At 48.5% G+C, this 14,407-nt stretch overlaps 1 protein-coding gene across 1 annotated transcript in view; it reads left to right on the top strand.

Moving 5' to 3' along the window:
* Positions 1 to 5,111, top strand: part of VEGFA (vascular endothelial growth factor A) — a 19,162-nt gene extending 14,051 nt beyond the window's left edge. The window contains exons 9-10 of the mRNA XM_014950480.1: positions 663 to 794; positions 3,090 to 5,111. Of these exons, the coding sequence (XP_014805966.1) occupies positions 663 to 794; positions 3,090 to 3,111 (154 nt within the window). The 3' untranslated portion in view covers positions 3,112 to 5,111. The remainder of the gene's footprint in view (positions 1 to 662; positions 795 to 3,089) is intronic.
* Positions 5,112 to 14,407: the final 9,296 nt, after the last annotated feature.

Here is a 14,407-nt window from a genome sequence, read left to right as displayed (position 1 = left end):
GGTGGGTGCTCTCTCTTTTTTCCTTTCTTTCTTTGCTGGATTTGGTGGCTTCTCTCTCTGTCTCTTTCTCTCTGTCTCTTTCGCTCTGCCTCTCTCACGGTGGTTCACAGAATTCTGCATTGTAAATTCACGGCCCCTCCGTAGGAGAATCCTAAGTGGCAAGGTTGGGATGGGGCTTACAGAAAAGAGGGCAGTGCCGGTTGCAGGGGTAAGCATGTGATGCTGGAGCCCAGCTGCTTTCCAGGGGAGGTGAGACCCTGTGTATTTAACTCGTTTAGCCGCTGGCCTCTTTCTACTCGAATAGCCCACTTCAGAGAACTCCTTTCATTGATACGTCAATAGCTGGTTGGGACCTCTCACCTTCCCATCCTTGCTTTCCCCTTGTTCGTCCCTCTGGCCTGTGCCGATGGATCCAATGCAGCATTTGTGAATACTGTGCAGAGAGCCTGTTTTCTTTCTCTTTTACGCTAATGCAAGGGGGTGCTGTCCTGGGGCTGCTGGGGTGCTGCTGGAAAATCCATCAGCCCGTGACGCTCCAGTGGGCAGCATGGGGGCTGCGGGAGGGGGCAAGGGGATTGCTTTGATGTTTAGGGTGTTGCATGTGTATTTTCTTTCTGCTGAAGCGCTGTAGCTTAGACATCTTTCCTTTTGCCTTTTTGCAGTCACTGTGAGCCTTGCTCAGAGAGGAGAAAGCACTTGTTTGTACAAGATCCCCAGACCTGTAAATGTTCCTGCAAATTCACAGACTCACGTTGCAAGTCGAGGCAGCTTGAGTTAAACGAGCGCACTTGCAGGTTTGTGTCCTGAAGGATGAAAGAGAAACACACAAAGAGAAAGAGAGAGAAAGAGAAAGAGGGGGGAGCTTGCTTCCTGCTGACTTTTGGCACCAGTGCTGTATGATTACTTCTTTTCTCTGTCCTACGTGGGCCAGAGGGCAGAGGGGCTAACTGAGAGGAGGACAGAGTTTCCCTGTGTCAAAGGGTGGCTGAGCGTTGCAGATGTGCTGTCAGGACTTGGACGGGGATGGCTCCCAGAGACAGGGCATTTGTATCTATGGTACCCTTCCCCATAGAAAAAGATAACGGAGTTCATGTTGCTGAGGTAGCCAGGGGGAGGGTCTGTAACCCTCTGTACATTATCTGTACTGTCAGCGTACTGTTGGACAAAGACAAATCCTTCGCTGACTAGGATTTGACTACCCCTGTCTTCCAAGCCCTTTTTATGCAGCTTGTGGACGCTCTGCTGTGTGCAGAGTGAGGAAAGCCAGGCCAGGAGCCTCCCTCAAGGCTGTCCCCACATTCTCCTTTGCCTCTTTGTTCTTAAAAGCCAGGGAGAGCACCCTGTCCTCTTGCACTGTGTTCACAGTTTCCTGTCCAAGTCTTGGCCAGAGCTGTGCTTTGAGGGGCTGCACTTGGGGCTGTGACGTGGGATACAGCAGGATTAAGTCTTGTCTCTAGGTGAAGGCAGGTAGAGATCTGTATTTCAGGTGTGAGGCGCACAGACACTGTGTGGGTACTGTTTGTTCAGAGATCCATGCTGTGCATGTGTCATCTGAGTGCTCTCTGTCACGCACCATCTGTGGCACAGACGTGCAGAAACTGATTCGTGGTTCTCACCTGAGCACTTCGGTGAACTCAAGTGGGGTCTCTTGACTCACCCCAGCTGCATGCGCATCTCTGGTGTGGGATCATCCTGCCTATCCAGAGAGAGACATAGAAACGGGGTTGATAACGAGCGTTTGGTTGTGATTCTGAACTCGGGCCCCTTTCACAAAGATGTAGGAGGTTCCTCCTGTTGAGCAAGTATTGCAGTGGCAGTGGTTGGATGGGGGAGAATTAAAGGAGAGAGAGACAGGGTCCTCTGTGGTTACATCCTGAAAGAGGGGACATCCATTTGCCTGCCTGGAATTGGCTAGGTGAATAAGGCTGCTACAACAAGTAGCAAGTGCTTCCTTTAGGTGTGAAAATGCTTTGTGCCCAAACCAGAGAGGCTTTGGCACTGCCAGTGTAGTGGAAACTGCTCTGTATACAGAGGAATTTTCTGGGGTGCTGTAATTTCAGTGGGAAAGTAATTGATGGAGGGAGGGGCAGAAGAGAGCAGCTTCTGGAGTCAAACTTTTCCCAGTGAGCATAACCCTTAGAGTGTGAGACTAGACCTAATTTTCATTTTTCTCTCTGCTCCTGTTCCCACACCCCAGAATAATGGGAAATTACCCTACAGAATTTGAAGGGTAAGAAATAGTCACAAATACAAAGAAGAAATAAACAATACCCCAAAGAAGCCATGATGGCAGAAGGGGTTTACCAGTTTCTCTTACTCGTCCCTCTTTGTGGTGGGATAATTGGCACTAAAGGAGGTTTCCAGAGCTGGTGTGTTGGCCAGAAAGATAGGAGGGAGTCATAAGAGTGGGTAGCTTATCTGTTTCCAGATAAAAATCTGGTTAAGTTGAAGTCCCTCATGCTCTTTCTTGTAGAATTAGAATTTGGCCCTACAGGGGAGGGTAAATCCTCATTTCTCCTGCTGCTTCTTCAGGCTGCTGCTGCTGTTCTCTGGTGCTAACTCCTGTTCGTGGCAGCTAGTGGAACGAGAGACACTTTCTTTTCACCTTCTTGCCTGCATGAGGCCCTGTTGCCTGCCCTGCTTCCTGCCCAAACAAGAGGCTAGAAGGAGAGCTGAGGGAATGTGTCTTTCTGCATGCGTTGCTTAGCCTTGTTTTTCTGTGTGTTTGTGTGTGTCTGTGTGTGCATGGTGTGAGAGGGTGCAAACAAGACACTCAGCTCATCTGTGAGGAAGCCTCTGATTCTGCTCCTAAATTTACCCCTGTACCAGTATCCTCCCTACCCTGCCCTGTCTAGGTGAGCCTGGGGGAATAGTATTTGTCGACCCATTCACGGGTCGGGATTCTCAGCTGTTTTGCCCCATCTGCACAGCACTTCACCCCACCAGTGACGTCATGCCATGTCTTAACACCATGTGCTCTTAAACACATTAGCCACCTCCCTTCCTTCCCTTCCCTTCCCTGTCCTACTTGCACCCCCATCACAAACATTAACCCCTCTCTTTTTTTCATTCCCTCTCCTCTCTGACAGATGTGAAAAACCGAGACGGTGAGCAGCGGAAAAGAAGGGGGAACAGCCCTGTTTCTGGAGCCTGATTTCTCGCCTGGACAGAAAAAAACAAAACAAAACACTAATCCAAATGAACCCTAAAAATGAAGGATCGGTAGAGCACAGCACTTTCAGTACGGACGATGGACTCCGGAAGGAACATTCCCCAAGGCACCCGCCGCACAGAATTCACCTTTGGGTTTTGAACTGTTTTATTTTATTTTTCTTTTCATGCTGCTAAATAACAGAGCCAGGAAGACTATAGGGGTGTATTTGATGGGTTTTCTCATGCATACATATATATGTGTGTATACATGCATATACATATATATATATGTATATATATTTTAACCACATCTATATATACATATATGTATATCTTAACCACACACACACACATATATATATTATATATATATACTGATTATTTTTTTTAACATTGCTAATGTTATTGGTGTCTTCACTGGATAATACTCGACTGCTGTGGACACAAGCGGGCTACTTGGGGCATAAGAAACAAGCTAAGACTGGACTTGAGTAGAAGCGCTGGGTGTAAACTTCTTAACTCTTAACTGACTTGTGCGGCCTCCGCTGTTTCTCTGTAGAGTGTGCTGTACCACAAACCACCTTCTCCTTGCCTGGGACAGGGAGGAGAGGTGATGGAGAGGATGGGCAGGGAGTTCCAAAGAGCGGCATCCTAGGGTGCGATGGGTCAAAGGCCAAGGAAATGGCCGTCTGCGTGATCAAGGAGTCCTCCCCTCTCTTCCCCCAACCTTCGCCCTTACTCGGCTCATAACCTGCCTGCCTGCCTTGCTGGGACATGGGATGTCAGTGTACATTTTGCGTTGACTTTACTCGCTATAGAAACTTTGCCAGAGAGACGCGCTGGCTTCTCTTAAGGATGGTGGGCAGCTGATGCGCACTAACTTTCCATTCAAGGAAGTATCACAGGAGTCTAGATTTCCCGCCCTTGGTGGCTGCAAAAGGACACAAGGCCTACAGTGTGCTGAAGCAAGAATGGGGACCGGTGCATAGCCACACAGTTGTTCAGCACTGTCTGCTTTCTTCATGCACAGAGCTGCCACTCAAGAGCATCCAAGATGCTTACGGAACATTTCTGGAAAGGGATATTAATCAAAAGTATATACACAGTAGGGGTGTGTGTGTGTGTATGTGAATGTGTGCTTTTCTGTCTGTGTGTATGTATGTTTGTGATTTTCTCTCTTTTTTATATATATATATTTATTTTTATACATATATATATATAAAAAAATAATATATATGTATGCCAAGATTGAAGGGGGGAAAAAAGCAACTTTTGCTGCCTTCAGTTTGCGTGCCCAGTGTGAGTGACCCTTAAGAATGTCAAGATATTTTTTTTTTTTAATGACGTACTGTAAATATCAGGCCCCTTTTCCACGTCTTGGGCTGGGGAATCAAATGTGAAGGCAGCTGGAATCCCTAAGCCGTGTCTGAGAATCTTGGCTATGTGTGTATCTGCAATATACCCTGTGGTGTATGTGAAACCCACCTTACACATGCGCGCACACACACACACCCCTGAAAGCGTGTTTGTACATCTATGTGGATATATATAATCTAGTTCTGTGATTAAAATTATTAATAATAACAATAATAATCAAAAAGGTACTCAGTCTGTGTCAGAATGCTGCCAAACATCATCTGCAATTGAATTTTCAACGCCTGATAGTGTACAACACGGAAAGCTTCCAAAAAGACAAGACAGTCTAAAAACAGACTCACAACAAGCGACTACTAACCACTAGGAACTCCCCATCCGACTGATGGCTTTCAGGAGGAGAAAAAACACACGGGTGGGTGCTTGCATCTGCAATGTATAATACTCATGCTGCATCGTGCGCAAGACAGAGGCTTCCGATGGGGGGGGAGGGAAGAGAAAGTGTTTTATATACTTATTTAATATCCCTTTTTAAATTAGAAATTAAACAGATAATTTAATTAAAGAGTAGGGATTTTTCAGTATTCTTTGTTAATATTTAATTTCAACTATTTATAAGCCGTACCTCCTTTTTTTTTTTTTTTTTTTTTTTTTTTTTTTTTTTTTTTTTTGTTATGGGGGGGGAGGGAAGAGAAAGTGTTTTATATACTTATTTAATATCCCTTTTTAAATTAGAAATTAAACAGATAATTTAATTAAAGAGTAGGGATTTTTCAGTATTCTTTGTTAATATTTAATTTCAACTATTTATAAGCCGTACCTCCTTTTTTTTTTTTTTTTTTTTTTTTTTTTTATTTGTACTGGTTGTGTATGAATTTAACCTTCCTGTTGTCCCGTCCCATCTCTCCCCAATTGTTGGCAGAGTCAGTAGCATGTTATGGGCAGTTATTTAATTAATTTCTCTAACACCTACCCCTACACATTCCTATTGAGACAAGGGTTAGATATACATCTACATACTATATATATATTTGGCTATGTGTTTGTATATATATATATATGTTTATGTATATGTGTGATTCGGATTAAATAGACGCTACGATTTTTTTATATATGTAAAAAGAAGAAACAGGAAAAATAGAAAATTCTACATCTTGAATCTCTCTCCTTTTTAATTTTAATATTTGTTATCATTTTATTTATTGGTGCTACTGTTTATCTGTAATAATTGCGGGGAAAAAAGATATTAACACTACATATTGTGTCTAGTGAATTTTTTCAAGATATTCCTTAGTACATATTTATTTTTAAACAAAGAAATTACAGATATATCTTAAAAAAAACGACGACGACAAGGAGAAACAAACCTTTTTTTGTATTAAAGAATTTAATTCTGACCTTGATTTCCTTTGCCTTCTCCTTCTGCCTTGCATCCTGGTTTTCTTCTATTGTGTAGCAGACCCGCCAGCGTTGCCTCTGGAGGCTACAGGGCACCAGCAGCCTGCCGGTCGGACTCTTGGATTTGCGCCCAGAGCCTCCAGAAGCATCTAGGTACCTAAAGCCCGTTGAAATGAATGGGAGGTAGGCACCAAAATACTTGCGTGGAGCTCAGCCCGAGTTCCCTGCTCAGTGAGAAGAGGGTGGTCTGATGGGCAGGAAGGAGGGGGCAGGACTCCTGGGTTCCTTCCCAATCCCTGATGCCAAGGAGCGCAGCGATGGTCCCAACCCTGCCTTTGTCTTGTCAGGAGCCAAGCCCCATGTGCTGGGCACTGTGCAGGCACGAGTGGATGTGGTCCTGGTGGAGCTTACAATCCAAGATGAAAGTCAAGCTCTGAGCCTGCCCTTCACTGGTACTGGACTGGGTGTTTGCAGCTGAAGTAATGTGTATGTAACCTACTGCCAGTGATGGCTCAGCAAGACCTCACCGTCTTGGCCAACCTGGAACAAAGAACTTCAGCTTGCACCGTGCTCATCGCTTCTTGAGGGATTTTGCTACTGTTGCATCTTTTGTGATGTGCTTTGGGGTCTTTGGGAGCAAAAGCTCTTTGGAAGCACTATCCCTTCTTCATCAGCCATGGAGGTCAGTGCATCACGTGGCAGTCTGGCCATGCTGGAAAGGAGCGTATAGGCTGTACCTGGATGTCTGGGAGGTGACTCGCCCAGGAATACAGACCACTGAGTTCATGGCTGCCTGGGTCCTGTTCTTGTGAAGGTAATGGATCTGGCTTTTATTTAGGGTGGACTTGGGTAGCTCAACAGGTGGATCTGCTGGGTCTGCAGTCACAGCCTCTGCAGAGGGCAGAGTGGAAGAAAGAGGAGTATTTGAGGAAGCTCTGGTTCGTCTTGTTCAGGAACATCTTGTGGAGTGCAGCGGTGCAGTGAGTTGAACGGGGGCTGCCTGTGGATGCTGCTGCGTGAGGAACCCAAGGAGCTGCTTCCCTTGTGTATTCATCACTGGCTTTTGGTTTGTGATGATGGATCTATGGGCTGTTTTGCAGATGGCTGTACAAGGTGGCAAAGACAGCAAGCCTATCTTTAGCAGACCGGCATTGTCTCTATGTGACCTGGGAAATGTTTGCAAGTCATCAGATTGAAAAGATTGAAACCATCAGGTCAGTTTTGTTCCCTTGGGCTGAGCTGCAGAGACCTCACTGGATGTGAAATTGCAACATGAGGGAACCCAGGATGGATGAGGGAGCGGGTCCCTACTGTCAGTCGCAATACGTCAAACTCCACCAGCTGATGGCAAGCTGAGCTGGCTGCTCCTGGAGGAGAAGAGCATGGTACACCCCTCTTTCTCTCTTCCTACCTCTGAGAGCTCAGGAGAAGTAGGACATCTGCAGAGCCAAGTGACCTGGTAGCCATCTACTCCATGACAGTGGCTGTGGCTGCTGCATGTGGCTGCAGCAGAGCTGAGGCAACTGCCTCAAACCACTGCAGCGAGAACCTGCCCAAACCAGCTCTGAATGAGGTACCTGGTGTCCTGGAAGCAGTCCAGCTCTTCTCCTTTATCCTGCAGGGTGATTATGGCTGGGCTGTGACCTCTCGTGAGGACAGCGATCGCAGGTTGGTGCTGGAGGGGAGCTCAGCTCACTGAGGAGGCTGTGTGTGGGTGAGGACAACTCCTCCTGGAGGGGCTGGGGTGCAGGAGCATGGCTTCCCCTCGCCCTGCCCAGCCTGCACCCGTGTCTCACACCTGGCTCGCATGTGCCCCGTCCCGAGGTGAGGCGAGTACACGTGGAGCGAGGCCAGGTTTGCAGGCTGGCACTCTGATCTTGGCAAGCAGCCTTTCACCCTGCACACGAGAACTTTCCCTCAAAGGCTTCTGGTCACGTCCACGTCTTGCTGGCTGGCTAATTAAAAAGCTGTCTTCAGGCAGCCGGGTGGTGCTTCCCTCGTGCCTGCTTCATTTATTCTGTGGGATTCAAAGAGCTGAGGCACCTCAAGGGGGAGAAAAGGGTGCCCCAGGCAGACATGACAGAAATCCCCACTATCAATGGGAAAAGGGTGCTTTCAGTTGAAATCCCCTTCTGTCTTTCCCCTTTGGCACCCACTAGCTGGTTAACCCCTTGTTGCTATTGTCTTACGCTGCTGATCGGGTCTGTAAATCAGCTGGACTCTGCTTGAGCTCCGCCAAGCACCTGCAGTGCCTATGTCAGAAGTGCCTGTAAAGCTTCTGTCCTCCAGCGTGGTCCCATGAAGGACCTTGGAAGCTCAAAGGAAATCCATCCCACAGGCCGTGTCCTCCACCATCCATCCATGGGAATTCTGTTAGTGAGAGATGGGTATTTTTATCCTGAGCCACGTGGTGAGTGTGCAGGCAGCCTCTCTGTGCTTGGGATGCTTGAAATTGTAGGCTAATCCCAATGGTCCAGCGTAAGGTCTGCAGTTCAGGTCCGTGTAAGTGCCACGTTTGCTCCCAGTGCCCCGTTTGGGGCTGGGCCATCGTGGCCCCAGTGGCACTGTGCCACCCCACAGGCAGCTGCTGGCCCCTGCCGTGCCCCATAGCACCCGATACTCCACAGCACAACTGGGCTGCTGAGAGCTTCTGGCCATCCCAGAGGGACCAGGCTTTTGTGCCTGGACCTCCAGCCAAGTCCCTGTTATCTTGTAGGAGGTGGTGAGTTGTGGATAAGAGCAGGGAGGTGATATTTCCAGCACCAGCAGTGAAGGAGGGTGCAAGAGGAATGCGAAGAGCGCCTGACCACAGCTTTGAGGAAGGCTTTCCCTTCTGTCGGAGTAGCTGAGAGCTGTGCACCACGTGGGGGCTGTGCACCACAGAAGAGATGAGGGTCAAGTTCCCCCTCAAATGTCAGTGGTTTGCTGTCTGTATGCATTGGGGAGGGGATCCCAAGGTATCTCCTAGAGGTACAGCTTGCCATCACTGTGAGAAGGTTACAGACTTACATAGGCAAACTTGGCAAATGGGCTTGTTGGCATGTGCCACCCATTTACCTGCCCAAGGCTGGCCTCCTGAGGCCAAAAAGGCCTTCCCACATGGATTTCTTTTGATACACTGCCCAAGCCACTTCTATACATCCAGGGGATGTGTTAGGAAATAACTGCACTTCTGTGCTATATCTGTATATTGTGATATGGGGCTAATCTTGCTGCTTCGCGCTCTTTATTTTTACCTCACTCTTTCAGATGCCCCAGACACTTTTTGAGGGGGGGTAAAAAAAAAAAAGCCAAATCCCTCCCTAACCTGGAATTGCCCAAGCGTCTCCTTAGTCATCAGGGCTGCCCGCTGCAACCTCCTGCCGTAGGGTCCTATGTGCCTTCAGCACCCAGGTACCTCTGCTGCCCTCCCAGCGCTGCCCATCAGCCAAGCCCCCTGCACCCAGCGGGGAAAGGTGTCTGCGCTGCGAGCCTGATGCCAACGCGGCAGGGGTTCAGCTTGGGGGTTACTTCAACACCTCCTTTGCCAGCTATTCTGGGAGCTGTCGGTACGCTCCATTCTTGGAGCGTGTTGCGTGGTGGGACCTGGGTTAGGAAAGGCGTCTGGCTCCGCTGAGCGCCCTGCCAGGACTGCCGACAAGTGGCAATTCCTGCCGAGCGCTCCCCAGGGAGGCCCGTGTAATCTGGGCTGAAATAATCCGGGACGCAGGTCAGGATATCTTGCTCCCAACCTGTGTGGTGCCTTGGAGGTGAGAAGCTTTGGCTGTGGATGGCAATACCTCTGGATCTTGGTTGAACGGGTCTGTGGTGAAGGAACGGTGTGTCTCATGCAAGCCCTTGGGCCTTTCGTGTGCAACCCTGTACGATGGGAGCATTATCTAAGCAAAAGAGGAGAGAACCAACCCCTTAGCTGCAAGCCCTATGGACAACTCGGGAGAGGCAGCACAAGATGAGTACAATGATCAGTTTAAGCAAAAAAATCCAGTTCCATCACCTCTTCAGAGATTTTAAGGCCAGAAGTGTGACCTGCCTGAACTGACCAGAGCCCTTCTCCTTCATCTTGTCTATAACTCCTACCTGAGCCATGGTGTACACTTTGCAAAGGCATCCAAGCTGCCACCTCACTACCTGGCCTTCCTGTCCTTCTCACCCATAGAGAACCTGGTGGCACTGGAGGTAGCCTGTGCCATGAACTTCTGAAAAAGCAATGTGCAACCTACACTGTCTTTTTTTTCCAGTTTGAATTGGCTTGTTCCTCTATCAAGTCCCCTTCCTTATGTTGGGCAGCTTGCTGGAACGTTCGTGCCTTCTTTTTCTTTTGCATTGCAAGGACCTCACATCTGGGAGAAGCAGCCTGAGGACTCCTGAGCAGATCACGTTTCTTCTAAGGTGTTGTTACTCCTGGGGAATAAAGAGCCAACTCCTATCTCACCATTAGAAGTGTGGCGAATGGGGGAGGTCAACAGCACTGGATCTGATTGTTTCCAGTCTCCATAGGCACAATAAATTATGAGTCATAGGCTCATCTTGAGTTGTTTGGTGACTAATCTGAGACTGGTTTTGAGGCTTAGGGCCAATTTGTTCCTTGCAGTATTGGCTTGCCAGAGCTCCGTGTTGTGAATGTGCAGTGTAGACCCAGTCAATACATGGCACCCAGGAGAACTGGCTGAGCTGCCGGAGGTGGTGCTGATGAGTCAGGGAGTGGCACTGCCCTCTGCACCAGTACCCCACTGGGGTGGCTGGATTTAAGTGCAAGAGGCTGTGACATTGGTGAGTCACTTTGTGGGACTGAGTGTGATCCACACCCCTGCTGAATTGTGGGGACCAGTCACGGACTCAGAGACAGCCCAAGAGGAACAACTTCTGGTTTTAGGTTGTCTTGTCAACCACTTGCAAATGTGCTGCTGTTCTGAACATATCTATCTTTGTGAAGGTTGTACCCCACAGCCTAACATGTTGCACTGCCTGGACCCTGTCCTGCTCTTTAGCCTTTGTTTTCTCTGCCTTAATTTCACCCTGTTGCTCTAAGTTTGCAGCTATGTCAGTAGATGTGTTCCCTTCTTCTCTGATGTAGACCCCTCAGAGGCTTGCGGAGCCCGACCACTCTCCTCTGCGGACATTTCTTGGCCACTGACATAAAATCGTTCTTCAAAGCCTCTGGCATCAGCTCATCAATCTCTGCCCTTGATCATTTCTGTTCCTCATCTCCTGACACCTTTCATATATAACAATAATACTGCTTTTCCCTCAAAAGGTCTCTGCTGCTGAAAGCACTCAAAGGTGGATCACTCCAGAATCACAGAAGAGGAAACAGGCAGTTGGCTCTGAACCTATCCCCTTGTGGCCCTCTCTGGATGCATCTCTCCATGGTTGCTCTTTCTCAACCTTTTCTGGCAGGTCTACTTTCCAGGGTGTCCCCTCCCACCGCAAAGCAGCTTTGCCCCAGATACATTAGCTTATCTTTTCCCAAGTTAAATCTCATTTTGTTTCCTGCTCATTTCTAATCTCTCTAAATCCTTTTGGAGGATTTCTCACTTTGCACTGGAATTCACAACGAATTCTGCTGGAGGTGCCAGCTGCGGGAGTTCATGGGGAACCTTCTCCCTGATGCTGCTGAGTCAGGAGGGTGCTGTGGCTCCCAGTGCTGGGGTGGTGGTGGTGCTGCCCCAGAGTGTGGGTGCAGGTGCGGCCCTGCACGTAGCTGTGTTCAAACGTCTGGTGAGCTGTATTGCTCCCTCACCATCAGATAGGAATTGCCTAGAGCAGCCGGAGGAACTGTGGGAGCCAGTGGGTCCTAGTCTGTACAGTGGAGCAGAAGTGTGGGAAGCAAGGGAGCTGGGTTGAGGTCCCAGCTGAGCCATCGATACTCTGCTTTCCCTCCCTGCTTTGATTTCTCCATGCATAATACAAATTCCTCCCTCCTCTTTTGGGACCCTTGGCAGACAATCAAGTGCCATTCACTGCTTATTATGTTATTACCAGTTAGTAGAAGGCTTCCCATCTTGTCGAAATTGTTAGGTATCTCCGTGTGCTTTCCCCAAAAGTAGGTAATTCATTGTCCCCTCACCACCCAGTCTCAGCTGTAATCATATTTCTTTGCTCCTCTCCATCATTTGAGAGAGAACCTCGACAGGTATTTTGGTACTGATAGCACCTCCTTCCATCTGCTCTTTGGGAAGGGGACAGGAGTATATGGGGAGTACAAGGGTGGAAGGGAAAGAGCAAGGCACAGCTCAGGAGGGGCTTTGCTGGCTGGGAGAGGTAGGGGACAGTGCAAGGCCGATGAGGGCAGAAGGTAAGGGATGCCCTGTGAGGTGGGAGGATGAGGAGGAATAGTCTGTGTCTCAGGAGTGGGGTGGGGCAGGCTTGAGATTATCCGGCAGCCTTGGGCACAGGGAACTCTCCCAGTTACGAAACCTCCTGCATTCCCATGGACCCATCTCTTGCTGGTGTGCATTGCTTTGAGTGCTGGTAAACTCGTGGTTAGGGTTTGCAGGAGTGCCTGAGTTGCCAGCCTCACCAGCATCTGGGGAGCCTTCCCTGAGCAGCCCCTCGGCCTTCCCGGGCCACAAAGGGTCCTGATGTAAAAAGGGCGGTCGTGAGATGCTGCACGGCTGCCTCCATGGCTATGGGCTCCCTGGGGTCTCCCCTCTCTGTGGGGTGACCATGAAGGTGAAGAGGCAGCTGCTAGAGCCCAGGGTGGCCAATGCTAAGAATCTCGTGCTACTTAAACCAGCACAAGAGCCATGTGGTGGGCAAGACTACCTGCTTTAAGTCAAGCCAAAAAAATCTTTCAATCTTTCTTACCAATTAAAAAAATAAAATCCAACACAACCCAGGTATACTCCAAAAACTCGGAAGGCAAATGTCCCCAGATTGTATTAGCTTTCAAATCGCTGTGGGGTTCAGCGGGATGGGTGATTTGCCAGCAATGACTTTTCTGCCTAGCCTTAAATCCTGCCAGCGAGTCCCCTTGAGCCCGCTTCAGACTCTGTTCTCCAGGCTCTTGCCATAGCCCTTTACGTCCAGGTTCCACCCTGTTTTTAATCCATTCCCCATCTTCTGGTGTTGTCAATCTCAGACCTTTCCTAAACCTGGAAGAGGATTGTGTATATGTCCTTGTCTTGCTGATGATATTTTTTACAGTTTCTCTCTCTGTTTTAAGTCACTTGAGCCCGGTTTGCCTTTTGGGTTGTAGATACACACAAAACCCAGGCATCCAATCAGAGGTATCCACAGCAACTGCTAAATATTTTTTTCCAGGGGGGACCTTCAAGGCCTGTTGGTGGAGAGGTGAAGTTTTGGCTGTTCTGTGCCAGGGTACGTCACCTTGCACCTATCCAGAGGCCATTTCAGAGGGTTGTTGTGCTGCTTCACTCTGAAATATCTTTACATCCCTTTCTGGCTCCTCAGACATCTGAGCACCATGAGCCAAACCCATTAGCTCCTCATCCTCCGTGTCCTGGGATCATTCAGCAGCGACCAGAGCACCGGCACCCCGCGGCTTCCTCATTGGAGGCTTTGCTCCGAGCACAGCGTTTTCACTTTTTCTTTAATCACATCACCAAGTATTAATGCCCAGCAAGAACTTTGACCCTTATCCAGGGATTAGTTGTTATCCTTAAGAGCTTTCTGTGGCAAGCCTTATAAAAGAACTCCGGCTTTGGAGAATGCAGGCAAATCATGTCCACTGGGTTAATTTTCTTTATTAGCTGACTACCTCTTTTTTCCATCCACAGCCCTTGGATATTGTCTCCTCGCTCCAGGACAAAGGCCGTTCCCATCAGTTCACAGGAAGTTCACTGTCAGGATCCTTGTGACCACCAAGCCACCCTCAGCAAGAAGGGGAAATCTCAGCCTCGGTGAAATTAAGGGAAAAACTTTATGTTCCCTCATCGGGCTGTTTCGCATCCCGCCCCAGCAAAATTAGGCAGTGATGAAGGACTGCCAGACAGATCCTGTAAAGAGGCAAAACGTTTTAAATAGGCGGTGTAGAGGCAGCTGGGGTTAAGCAGAGGTAGCAAAATGCATTCAGCTGTTAAGCAAGTTGTCTTCATGAAAAGAAATGCGGGCATCTGCCTCTTTCCTTGTATCTCTACCACAGCCTATTTCAAATATAATCCTGTTTACTGAGCAAGATTTTAGTAAGGCATAAAAGGGGATTTTTGTTCTGCTTATTGACTGTTATTTTCCATGTGTCTGCAAGGTACTCGGGTATGGGAAAACCGGGAGCACAGTGGTTTTTGCTCTAAGTAATTAGAGGCAGGATTCACAGGTATATTCTGGCTGCTTTCAGCCTTTCCCGTGACAGAAAGCAGCTGCACACCCAGCATTAGCCAATCTGCTAATAGGCTGTGTCACAAGACACAGCATCACCATGTCTCACAAAGCAACTGCATTGTCCTCCCTAAGCTTATTGTGCGAAATATCACGGGAACACCACCAAATCGTGTCCCGCAGACTGTTCCAGACTAAACATCCA

The sequence above is a fragment of the Calidris pugnax genome, unplaced genomic scaffold (assembly GCF_001431845.1).
Source record: "Calidris pugnax isolate Ruff unplaced genomic scaffold, ASM143184v1 scaffold24, whole genome shotgun sequence".
In the NCBI taxonomy this organism is placed as follows: Eukaryota; Metazoa; Chordata; class Aves; order Charadriiformes; family Scolopacidae; genus Calidris; species Calidris pugnax.
This window is presented reverse-complemented; position numbering and strand designations above follow the sequence as displayed.